Source organism: Anarrhichthys ocellatus, unplaced genomic scaffold, assembly GCF_004355925.1.
Source record: "Anarrhichthys ocellatus isolate YVR2014 unplaced genomic scaffold, GSC_Weel_1.0 scaffold7, whole genome shotgun sequence".
Taxonomy (NCBI): Eukaryota; Metazoa; Chordata; class Actinopteri; order Perciformes; family Anarhichadidae; genus Anarrhichthys; species Anarrhichthys ocellatus.
Window position 1 is genome coordinate 6,209,553 of NW_022280037.1, and position 13,606 is coordinate 6,223,158.

General features: G+C 40.7%; 1 protein-coding gene across 2 annotated transcripts in view; it reads right to left on the reverse strand.

Moving 5' to 3' along the window:
- Positions 1–6,629: 6,629 nt before the first annotated feature.
- rcan3 (regulator of calcineurin 3) overlaps positions 6,630–13,606 on the reverse strand; it is a 35,531-nt gene continuing 28,554 nt past the window's right edge. For both annotated transcript variants that reach the window (XM_031847246.1, XM_031847247.1), the window contains 3 exons: positions 11,738–11,911; positions 10,304–10,475; positions 6,630–7,325 (listed from right to left, as the gene is read on the reverse strand). In XM_031847246.1, coding sequence (XP_031703106.1) covers positions 7,171–7,325; positions 10,304–10,475; positions 11,738–11,911 — 501 coding nt within the window. In that variant the 3' untranslated portion in view covers positions 6,630–7,170. The remainder of the gene's footprint in view (positions 7,326–10,303; positions 10,476–11,737; positions 11,912–13,606) is intronic.

The following is a 13,606-nucleotide window of genomic DNA, read 5'->3' on the forward strand; positions in this document are numbered from 1 at the left end:
TCTGTGTGTGTGTGTGTGTGTGTGTGTGTGTGTGTGTGTGTGTGTGTGTTTCTGTGAAGAGGAGGAGAGAGTGAGGAGGAGGCTCCACGCTGGCTCACTTGTTGCTCCTCTCTGAGAGTAATAACCTCAGGCAGCTGGTTTTTCAGGTCCTTCCGCCTGGCCCTTAGGTGTGCCGCGGCCACTGATCAAAAAGAGAAGGTGCTCTCCAGAGTTGTTTTGCTCTGCTCGGCCTCTCTAAATCACAGCGGCTGCATCTCACATGAACTGCAGAGGGTGAGCCACTGGGCAGGAAGATGAAAAGTAACTCATACAATCTCAAATATTAAAGACCCGTGCACATCCATGTAACCTTTACATTTTGTATGCAACTGCGCATGCATAATACTGAATATATATGTGTTTGTTTTTTGTCTCAATCATTACTTCTTTGGAGAATAATAAGACTGCATGTGTGTGCATGCTTTTTTTTCTGTTGACAATTATGTATCACAAATCCATAAATCTGTGCACAAACACGTTTTATGCGTGTAGTTGAAAATTAACTGGGGCGAGACTGTGGATAAGTGGATAGCAGGGCTGTCTTTCAGTCAGAGGGTCGGTGGTTCGATCCCCGGCTCTGCTAGTCGCATGTTGATGTGTCCTTGAGCAAGACACTTAACCCCAAAATAGTTGCATGTCGATGTGTCCTTGAGCAAGACACTTAACCCCAAAATAGTTGCATGTTGATGTGTCCTTGAGCAAGACACCTAACCCCAAAATTGCTCCTGTAGCTGTGCCTTCGGTGTAGAAATGTGATAGAATCTGAGTTGTAAGTCGCTTAAAGCGTCTGCTAAAATGACTGTAATGTAACTGAATCATGATACTTGTCTGCTGGGTGTGTTTGTACAGTAGAAAAGATACAGTGTACAGCAGCATTTTCTATTATCATCTCACATTTGTGTGAAAGGTGTGCACTGAATGAGAAGAATGTTTTTACTGGCAGTGATCTTCCTGACTTATCTGTCTACTATTTATTATTGTAGCAAACAAACTCCAACACACCCATCGTGGTAGTCTCTCCCACAACAGTGCCAACAATTCTTTGGGATCTCACCTCATGTTACCTCCAGGGTAACAGGGTAACCGCTAGGTGGTGCCCACGACTATAAAGCCAGTCAGTGCTGTGCCTTTGTTGGAAAGTGTTGCTAAACGTCATATTGGCAGAAAGGCATTGTTCTGCTTCACCTGATGGCCCGCACACAGTGCTGGTGTCCCCACATCCTTGTGTTCTGCTGTTAAGTACAAATAGTGTAAACATCCTGGGTGCAAAAATTTGTTTGATTTTACTGATGGTGAAAATACAAGTGCGTCATCATATGTTGATTCTTATTTAGTGATCGTAATAGTTAAGAATCAATCTGTGCTATCTCAAACGTACAAGAACGTGATTTATTTACGTATTTTCCGTTTTTATAGTTGTTCAATGCTAGACTTAATTTTCTTCATCATATTTTCTCATTTCTTTTTCAAAAATCTGCTGTGCCATTAATTTGTTCTTTCTTTGGGATGTTAAGTATTGTTTAGAAGAAGAGAATAGGGCCCTGTATGTTGGCCGACGGCTAGCGAGTCTATGCTGCTGTACTTAAGCTGCAATCCATTGTACTCCAAACTCGGAAAAAAAACGACCTCAGACACGGAAATGTGGCCGACCAAGAAACACACGGAGAAGAAGTGTGGAGAAGGAGATGCAGAGCCTAAACCACTCATGGGGCACCAGCGACTCGCCCAGGACAGACGGGGGTGGAAGACTTTTGTTGCTGCCCTACATGCCAGGAGGCATAAAGGGCAATGATGATGAATCCTTTGATCATTTCTGATTTAAAAAAAAAAAAGAAAGATAAGATCATTTATTTTATCTTAACCTTTGTTGACAATACAAAATAGCTGCTTTTACTGGGGCAGCCAATCTTTTCTCACTCTCACAGATAAACGTGTTTACACTCACTGTACTTATCAGTTCATTGCATTAGGAGACTTTGATTTAAAAGCAGAAGTAAATGTTTGAATTTAGTCCGAATAAACCCATTACACAGTATCTGTTGACTTCACTATGTGCACTTTACTACAAATCCATTGTATATAATCTTGTCAACTCATGACTAATGCATTGTTTAAGATTGCTGCTTGAACAACTGAAACCATAGTGCTGTGTAATCCTGGAGAGTACCTTTAAAGGAATCTGAAAGCACCGGCCCCATTAACACCCACAGGGCCACGTTAACCGGCTCTGTTCCCCTCAGTTGCACATGCATCTTCACATTCGATAAAAGGTCATTGTGAAGAGGAATTCCTCACTCCCAGCATCGCGAAGAGACATCTTTTTGTGTCACGGTGATCTCACAGCTGTTGCTCGGTCCTCTCTACCTGTAAAATACTGACAGCCGTCCACTGCTTTTACCCAAAGACCCTTAATTAAGTCAGCGGTGAGACAGCTAACCTTTACAACCTTGGTTCCTCTACACCTGCTTGTCAATATTAAATATGTAGTGTTTTGTAGGGTACAGCTCTGGAAGCACACATCTTCTCGCTAAAATAGTAGGATCAAAGACTGTCTTCACATAGATGGACATCTTTTTGTCCAACCTGCTGTTGCAAAACTCCTTCTTTTGTCCAATCATGGGTGACATTGTGCAACCTTTTTTGGCTTTGTTGTCTTTCACGCCTCATAATAATGTAGTGCAGTCAGTCAGATGAGAGAAATCTATTGTTCTTGGATTCATTAGCAGTCATCTGTCTTCATGTCTGACACGAGGAAACCGCAGTAGTGAAATTTAATAGACCGCAGAACTGGAGGTCACGGCTGTATTGCAACACCTCACCTTTCATCTTATAAATTCCATGTCCAGTGTTGCTCACTGAAAGAATCATTAACGCGACCTTGCTGCGTCTTTAGCATTGATTCAAGGCTCTGACCAAACAGAATATTAACTGTTGTTAGGCCCCTGAGGGAAATATGAGGTGCAAAGTGCAAGGGACTACTGTTGTGCCATCTCAGCATGATAAAGTAGGATTTCAATACATGTCACACCGGTGATAAAGTCTAGTAAAACAGGTTTTAAAGAAGTGCAGAATTAAAGAGGGATGAGGGGATGATAACCATGAAAACAATATTGCATGTGTCTGTGTGTGAATGGATGGTTATATTAATTATATCATTTGATATTTACATGACTGACCTGATCTTTAACATATTATTTACCAGCACATCTGAGTCAGAGCCAAGCATCTGTTTTTTCTGAAAGATCTTCCGACAATGCTAAAGCCATGCTAGCAGCTCTGTAAGGCTGTACTTTGGAGGTGCTTTGAGCTAAATGCTAACGCCACTATGCTAATATGCGCACAATGCTATCATGCTGATCTTAGGCAGGTATAATGTTAACCATGTTTGCCATCTTAGTTTAACGTGTTAGCATGCATTAACATTTGGTAATGTCAGACTGAAAACCTAACGCCAGCTCGCATAACTAAAAGCCAAGAAGGTTGAGATTAGTAACACTCACGGTGTCATGTTATATTTCCATCTTTAAAGACTGTTCTGCTTATCTGGCTAAAGGAATATAAAAAAGAAATATGTCAGTTTGAAAATAAGTTTTTTTTAATCTCTTTTTCCAAGTTACGACATTGTTTAGAATATAGTAGCGATGACATGCTCATTTTGTAGAACACAAGGCATTTATAAAAGTTTTTGTTTTGTCTAAAATCTTTCTTTAAATGCATCAGACAAGACATTTTATGATCCATATGAACAAAAAGATTCTGGAAATACCTTCAACATAACATAACTATACGGGTATAGTGTCGTTGCAAAACCTTCAGATTTTCTTTTAAAGATTTTCATGAACTTGCCTCTCTGAAGAACTATATTTTGCTCTGACTTGAATGTAATGATCATATATGAAAGGCACAAACTAGGCTCTCATAAGTGAGTTACTTGCAGATCTAAATATCTCATGCAATCTGAAAATGATGTGTAATAAATCTAAGTGTTACATTTTACAGCATTTGAAATTTTACATGAGATTCTGCTTTTTCTACATTTGTATATGTGAAGCCCCTCAAGTAAAGAAACCCCTAAAACAAACAACACTGAACATGGCTTTTAAGAATAAGTCTTTATGTATTTCTCTATGTGAAACAAATGGCTATTATACTACACAAATAGAAGCGGATACTGTAAGAGACAGAGACCATCTCTGAGAAATAAGTACAGAACATGAAAATACACATACCGGTATTATAGAACTGTAAATTATTGCTTGTTTTGCTACTTTGTTTTCTGGATTCCTACAATACAAGACACAATATTCATATTTCAACAGAAACGGTACGACAGTGACAAACGGTATCATTAACCTTTTTAGTAGACGTTCCCCAGAAATAAAAGAAACATTCAAACAGAGTCCATGTTGCGCACAACACAATGACAATTGGTTTTTGATCGAGCATCTTCAGGACTTATCGTTACATATTTTTGTATTTTTTTTCCCCATTACAACATTGCCAAGAGAAGCTGTAACAAACTGCACACTGGGACTGGCCTCAGCAGAAAAACACAAAAAAACAACCACTTGGCATATGTACATAAATATACATTTTCATTTCAACTGCGACCAAAATTCACCCAGTTTTAAACACCATGACCACAGAGAGTAAAAAAAAATCTTCACGAGTGTCTTTCTGCTGCTCCGCTGCTTCCTCTGTCATAACGTACCTCAGTAGTTCCATCAATCGTCCGTCTGCTTAGATAACTGGGACAGCTTTACTGTAGTGCCAATAAAACTGCACTCAGCTAACATTTAAAGAAAACAAAAAATGTTTAAGTTTCTCAGCAGATAAGATGAATGTTTCTTGCAGACGAACACGAAAAATAAAGACATTGATTTTACTCATCCTGCGTCATTTAAAACCTATAACTGGACTGCAGGTCTACACCTTTACAGTGGTACACTTCCATAGACCCAAAAAGGCCTGAAATTCTCAAAGGTTCACACTAGCAAAAAGGAAGTGGAGTGTTTCACTCACTGCAATATGCTGGTGAAAAGGCTAACCAGGTGTTCAGCTTGAGATAAAAGAAAAGAAAACACAATAAAGAAACAGAAGAAATGCAATGTGCTTCCTACTTTGTCTCAAGGACTATTTTATGTGAAGGAAACAAAGAAAACACAATAAAGTGCTCACATGCAGAAGGTCTTTTGCTTACCAATATTGTTATACAGCAAAAAAGTAGTTTTAGATTTCATGCTGCCAATGACAAATAAGGTTTGGACTCACCACTTGCAGCCAAAAGCCCCGTTAGGAACGTTTGTTCATGTTGCTTGTAAAGCGCTGAAATATTTCACCAAATAAACAAGGTGAAACACTGATATGATACGGGACTGTAAGGAGAATTATCCAAAAAAAAAAAAGGAAAAATGTTTATGATTTGTTCAACTTTCCACTGAACTAGATACTGCAAAAAAGTATATCTGCTAATATAAAATAAAAAACAATGCAATAAGTTGTTTTGGGAAAATATGATTTCTTTCTGCTCACTTTACCAATATACATCGGCTGAGTAAGAAAAATCGTTTAATGTCATGACAAGATGGGCCGAGTGAATGCTTTGGTTGATATCTCATGAGGCTACCTAATTTTCCCTTTTCTCAGCAAAATGCTGTCAGATAAACTACAAAATCTAAAAGAACTACTTCCACAGACTGCTCAGCTATTTACAGCGAGAAACAGCGCAGTATTCTGGAGCGCAGCAGGAGGCGGGTCGAGAGCATCCGCAACTGCTCGGAGATATCAAAAGATACTCAGTGCAAAACAAGCAGTAGTAGGTTTCAGAAGAAAGCCCGACACATAGAAAGTGAGTTTGATCAAACATTAGAGATGTCAATAACAACAAACAGAATCAGAAAGAAAAATCCACATCCCAGACCCCTTGAAGAAAACAGAGGGGATGAACTGTCTCTGATTCATCAACAACGGTGACAAAAGCGAATTTGCCATCAAGTTGAAGACTGAACTGTCAATCTTAGGAAAAAACCCATTCAGCTTTTCCCCCCCCCCTCTAAGACGTCACTTTAAACTCTGCGTGGGGATATGCACTTGCGTCAAAAGCGTCACACTGTTTCCCTGTCATCACGAACAACAATCAAAAAAAACACCTCAGCTCATCATCTACAGAAGTATTTAAGCATGCAAAAAGTGTGGGGGTATCAAATACATTGTAAGAATACACATCTAGTAGTTTAGCAAAAAACAACACCTCTCCAAATAAAAAAAAGACAAAAAGCCAAAAAACGAGCAGAAAAAAAAAAAAGTCAAACAGTCACCACAACTTTGTTAGTCACATATGACGCTTCGTGCTGTGTGTGATGTTAAATAGGTTCCTTTTTCTTGATATATTTTGTTAGTATTTGTGTTTCTGTACGTATTTTTTTGTAACACAGTATATACATGCAGACAAGAGCAGGAACATCACACACTCAATCTTGATACAAGCTGAAGCGACAAACCAGCAGGTATGAAAATGGATGAAAAAGATACATAAATATGCATATATAAATATATATATTAATATATATATATATATAAATATATATATTAATATATATATATGTGTAATCTGAAAACACAATTTATTGTAAAAAAAAAGAAGAAGAAGAAATATAAATGTCTTTGCTTAACCAAAGATTATTGTACACACGACTGTGAGACGAAGGGAGAGTTACAAGCTAACAAGCTAACTAACTAGCAAGCTACTGAGCAGGACTAGCAATGAGAGCTGAGTGTGTGTGATACGTGACATGTGCCTGCGTTGGGACAGGTATTTCCACCGCTTTTTTGCTGAAAACCAGGGGGGTTGGTGGGGTGGAGGCAAGCGTGCCCGCCGCTCCCCACGCGGTCCGCAGAATGTGATGAGCGTGTGTGTGAGATTCTCATCCATCCCCTTCAAGCCACCTCATTCCATCGCCACGCTCCCCACAAACGCCGTCTTCGAGCAATGTTTGTTGGTTTTGTTTTTCGCTTGCAGTTGAACTGAAATGAGGGGCATCGACGCTCTCTGTGAGTGCAGAGACGAGAGAGAGAGAGGGCAGGTGTGTTGCGGGTTTAAGGGGGGGGGGGGGGGGGGGGGTTGAGGCCTCTCTAGTTGAGGACTTTGGGGGGTTCCTCTGGACGTCTGGTCTGGACGATCTGCTGCTTTGGCCGCGCCCCCTCGTCCTCCTCCGTCTCACTCTCGCACACGTGGACGACCACGCTGGGGGTGGACTCTGTCCCCGCGTGGAGCTCATACTTTTCACCTGGATGAGAGGGAAGGAGAGCAGGAGTTACTAAAGAAAATTCTACATGAAATACTCTCTCAGTCAACAATGAAGTTATCCTACTAAAGCCAAAGCCTGATATATTTCATGCCGCTGTGTCAGCGATCTCCACTGTTGTCCAAAAACAACAGTCACTATATTTTGGTGAAGTACTCACAAGAGAACCAAATATGTATAAATGCTTAAAATAGTACCTAACAAATGCGTAATTTACTCCTCTTTGAATATTGTTTACTAAAAACTACAGTATCCAGCTGTTTGAGGAAATGTTTTTAGCCATTTAAATAAATAAAACATTATATTTTTTAAAAGATTTACATCTTGGGTTATAGACGAAGTAGTTTTTATTTCTGACAACTAGAAAAGAAATCTGAACATTTACTTTTGATACCCAAACACATTTAGTGGATAAAACTATTCAGAATGATCATTTATATATTTAACAGGTATTCGGGACTTTTACTTGTAAATGAGTATTAATAGCTTTACTGAAGGAAAATATGTGAATATTTCATCCATCACTATTGATAGTTTATTATGTATTATTGTGTATTTATTACACATTGGGGATGTTTTCACAGCACAACATATTCTCCTGTTTGTCTGTGGGCATTGCATTGAAGATCCCGTCAGCACATGGCTTCCAGAGAAAACAAAGAGACCTTTTCCCTAGAATAGCCTTCCATTTGTCCAGATGCCAAACTCAGCAGACCCTCAGATTAAAAACAAACACTTGCTAGATTGTATCACAGTTTCCATGGAGTTGAGATCAGACAGCTTGGCAGACGGGAGGAAATTGGTCTCGTAGCTTTTTTTCTCCGCGGTGCCAAACAGAGAGACGGACAGTGAATGGAGTCCTGCTGTTACCGCCGGGAGTTGACAGAGGGAGTCAGCTCGCCGTGCTTGCAGCTCGGCGCTAATCTGATTTCAGACGCCAGGATGTGAGGCAAAGAACAAAGACATTTCCTGATTCCTCCTGTTGCTATGGTAACGGCAGGACATGTCAAAAAGTGAGACTCTTGTCTGGACAGTGTGTGCGTGCGTGTGTGTTATAGTATGAGGGAAGTTTAATAATCTTTTAGTTGATGATTTAAAAAAAGATAGTGTTCAACTGAGTACAGATTTAGATGTTTTCCAGCTAGACATGCAGTTTTGCTGAGAAGGAAGGAAGCTGCCCCACCCACACACTATCAATGGCTCGAGATCATGATGTCGTGCCTGAAGCCTGAGAAAATACGCTACGCTGGTCGTGAATCTCATGAGAAATTCGACATGCTTTTCTAACATAGTTCTATTCATTTGACATATTCCCTTCTCTGTCTCATACATGTATTGTTAATGCCATATTTGCTTTTATACTTTCTGTAACCACCTTTTCATTCCTTCATTTAGTCAGTGTGTGTAAAACATGCTGTTTTGCATGTACAGTACAATAGGTTTTATCACATCGAACATGTTTGAAGTGATGTTTTCCACTTAATCATCACGAGCCCACATGAACAACAAACACGGGCAGACATTGTTGGATGTTACACAACTTTTCCTGTGTGTGCGGTGACATTTAATAAAGGTTGCTGCAATCTAAAATCTTGTCGACAAGGCAGACAGAGGCGCCATTATTTCGGAGCGGAGAAGCCGACTGGAGAGCGAGGCTGCTCAAAACCTTCCAAATGTAACGGGGCTGAGCTGTACTAACGCTAGCTCCATGGGTTTGCTAAGAATAGGCTGTCTCTAGCTGATTTATTTCAAAACCAAAGATCAGAGCCTCACAAAAAGTGTTTTAAATAAGCACATAATGGTTACATACTGTTCATTATATCATGCTAAAAGAGTGAGGCTTGCGGCACCAGGTCTCAGGCAAAAACATGATCCCTGCAGAAGACAATACAAAAGTAAAAGAAGCAGCCTTGTTTTCGGTTTGCAAGGTAGAGCTGGTTAGTTCTAGTTTAATGTATGAAATATGTAACATTCATTTGTAATTTGGTTCTAACTATTTGGGAGCTTAGCTAAGTCTACATACTTTATATTTTCAAACTGTATGTTTTCAGTTTGAACATTACCGGAGATGTTGTTTTAGAATGACGATGTTTTTAGCAATTGCAACGTTATCTCAAACAACTTTGTCTGGAGTTTTTTTGGAGCATAAACCTCCCCAAATTGAATAAAAAGCAGGACAGAGCCGCTAATGTTAAACTAAACTAAACTAATGTTAAACTAAACAATCCACGGAAGTTATGTTTGGCTGAAACACTGTCGGTAGTAAGCTAGCGAACTAGACATGCTAACGATTTTAGCTTTCCTTAGACCATGCCAATCCATCAGCAAACACACACAGGCACACACAAATATTGGTCCTGGTGCATATTTCTTGAGAGACGTCAGAAAGCAGCAAGTGAAGGTTAAGCACCCTTGACAATGACGGATGGTGGCCAGCACTGCGGCTGTAAATTACAGGCTTCAAGCTGATTTATGTATTCTTCATGTCGCTGCCTGACCGAGACCATGTGCACAGTAACACTGCAGCAGGAGAATCTACGTTGACAGCCGTTTCACATAGAAAGATCAATTTTAAAATGACCCTCAATTCATAATGACATTATATAAGCACGGAATGGCAGCCTTACACACAAATGCATCTGTGATCTGGTAAATTAGACCCCAATACTGCTTTGCCAACATTACTGAAATGCCTGTCAAGAATAAAACTGTAATGATTCAACAATGTTCACTCCAATTATTTTTTTGTCAAACTGCTTCCGAGACAAATAACCTTTCTATATCACCCAGCTGAGGAGCATGAAACTATTTCCTGTTTCTCTCTGGGTGACTCAAATCTGATTTATTACAAACCTCCTCCGCGTTGGTTGTGTGCGTGTTTGTAAATCATGTCTTTGTATTTCAATTTTGTGCAAGAGCATACTGCACAAGCTGGTTGAACACATCTACAGAGCACCGACCTGGTCCTAGCTTGGCTACTGCACACAGCAGGTCGTAGTTGATGCCGGGCGTAGCGTCTTCACTCTGGCTCCAGCCCACAGGTGGCGAGGCAGGCGGCGAGATCAGAAACTGTTTGGCGGGCTGGGGAGGGGCCAGGTACGACTTGTCAATGTCCTCGTCGCCATTCTGGACCTATCGGAGAGGAGATGACAACTGATGAAGGCCGTAGAGCTCTATAGAAGAGATCAAAGCGATTTGAAGAGGGAGAAAGAATATCTCATGTAGTTCTCTCTATGTATACACCTGGCTCATGGTTCACTGCTTTAATACACTACTACATAGTGGACATAGATGCAGCCTAACTTCAGCCGTACTGCCTGGGGAAAGTAGACAAATTGATGGAAACAATGTTTTAAATTTTGAATAGCAATGCTCCACAAAGAAGGGTCAACTTGCGACAGTTGTTAAAGTTCTTGTATGTTTATTGTATACATTAGTTTTGCGCCACAGTCTTTAAGTCTGAAATTGCAGGCTCCTTCCCATAACAGGATTTTGGCATTATGGTAGCAGCCAATTGCCATAATTACAATACCTACAATGTGGAATCTGTCTGAGCACTAAAATCCTTAATCCTCTATCATCAAAGTACTGAGAGTGGTAGCAGCAGGGGTCATGACTGGTGATGTTATTTGTGATAAACCGGGCATCAAAAAGTTGACTCATGGTTTCCCAGGAAGCAGGTATTTGAAGATTTGCAGGCCAAATGACGTCCAGGCATCTGGCCTTGAATGCGTTTTAAATAGATAGCAACAGTTATTTTAACAGAGCTTGGGTGCAGCATTTCCACGGGTTGTCTGGTCTTTCTACACATCGTAATGAAGACATTCAAATGGTTGTGTGTCACCAGTTAGATGTCAAATCTTTTGCTTTTCACCCAAATCTAGTCCACTTTAAACCGAAACGACCAGACATCGATTTACCCTACAGTTTATATGAATAATCTTGTAACTATAAGCTAATATGTATAACAATTTCATCACAGTACTGATGATATGTGCTCTTCTTATCTTTGTACTAGAGACACACTTCACCTTGTTTTTCTTTCCCTCTCTCCCCCAAAGGCAACAGACAGACACACAGCTACGATGGAAGAGAAATCAAGAATTTATGCGTTCATGTGTTCAATCATGTGACTGATGAGCTTTGACAGGAGGGTTGAAGATGCAGTCAGGTGTGGCCAGAGAGGAGAATAAAAAAAGAGGAAGTGAGAGGACTTGACAGGAGAGCCAGTCTTACTCTCCCTTTTCTGAGTTTCTTGTGTTCGTGAATTTCTGTCAGTGAATGATGCACTTATCGCATAACTTCCCATGTAAATAAGCACTGATCTCTCTTAAGACGGTACATGTGCCAGGCCCCCTTCCTGCTCTTTCCCAGACCCCTTAACTGACACTCACTTGGGCGAAGTAGAGTTTGATCTTATTGCCGTTGAACTCGGACTCGTGCAGCTCGATGCGAGCGCGGGCAGCGGCCTCTGGGGTGCTGAAGTTGATCCGGATTCTCCGGAAGCTTTTAAACATCTGGAAAGTCGTCTGCTCATCGTAGCTCCTAAACAATGCCTCAAACCTCTCCTGCAAAAGCAGAAAAAAAACCATTATCCGTTAATGAATCTGGACAAAACAACAACAGTTAAATTCTATATTGACGAATCTGTGTATTCAGTTTTCAGTGAATGCTCTCTTCCCTAAAAGAAAACATTTCCCCGAGCCCCATCTTCAGATTACTTGAGAAATATAAAATGTAAAATTCCATAAGAAAATGTCATCAAATACTCCTAATGAGCATATTTTGTGTAAATATCGAACACAATCGATGCACTATCTCCATAATTTTGGTGAGACATTTTAGGGTGAGCTAAAATTGGGGGGTTTAAGTTATTCACTGACACTTCTGTCTGAGCATTAGACGTGACTCGAACTGCTCTGCAGGCATTCCATTTGCTATTGTGTTAATGGGGAAATTAGATTTCAAACTTCCCCTCATTTTGCCTGCAATCTCCTCCGAAGCCGTCTGTCTCCCAGTCCTCTTTCCTCACTCTCCCCCATCTCTTTATGCAACTCTCTCCCACCTCCGACCACTCCCCCCCCTTCTTCCTCATGCATACCATTTGTCTTTCACCATACCCATAAGATATATTCCCACATCTCCTGTGTTACTCTGTCCTCTCCATGGGCACCGAAGTGGCCTCCTCGGCTGTGAACTCAATCAAGCAGCTCAGAAGGAGGGCGAAAGGAAAAGGGCCGCTGGGACAGCTGGATGCTGAGTAATCAGCAGTAGCGCTGTTCTTTGTCTCCTAACCGACCGTCTCTCAGCGCGGGCGGAAACGTGACCGTGAAAGTCTTCTTCAAGAGGTGGACTGACCAGTTTCATCACTACCACTTTCCAACAAAATGCCTTGTCCTTTTCCTATTCCCTCTGATCTGTTTGTGTGCCCAATGTCCTGACAGCCACATGTGTGCACTCAGTGGCACCAATGGAAACACACACCTGAATTACTCCCACATCGCGCCCCTTTAGTCGCTGACACAGCACCTCTCACCATGATGGAAAGGTGTGCGTGTTAGATGGAGGAACACGCACAGACGGCATGTCGGCTGTGAGATCTGCCTCAGCACATTAGTGACAGCTTAGCGACGGTAGACACCAGCTACCTGTAAACTCAGCACACTGAAGTGAGAGCTCGCTTCGGTCTTCTGCGTGTCCTTTGGATGAATCCAACTCTCGCACATAAACTGTACATCTGGCCTTAACGATTAGTAGGATTGAATGCACGTTCATCTAATTTCTATATTCATCACAAAGAATCCTGGACGGAAGCTGTGCACTGCTAGAGGGCTTTATTTTCAGGATTAGGTTATCTGTCACTTTTTCTTCTTTAATTAACCAATCAATTGGTCTATAAAGCATCTGGAAACAGTAACGAATGCACATCACAAGCAGTCCAAGTCATTTGAGTTGCTGTTTTTTTAAATAAACATATTCAGTTTTACTACATTGTGAGACAAGAACTGTTAGCTGAGAAGCTGTAACCATCAAATATTTGCATGGACTTTAACGATGAACTGGTTAATCGACTTAACACTGTATTGCAACATGTAACTTCATGACTGGAAAGTAAAGTCAGCACCAAATGTAAAAAAAAAAATTAAATAAAAATGGAGGTACAATGTAAGAACGTAGCTGTATATTATCATACTGTGCACCACCCAATGACATACATCACCTTGTAATACAAATACAAATACATTTATTTTGCTACCGCCAAG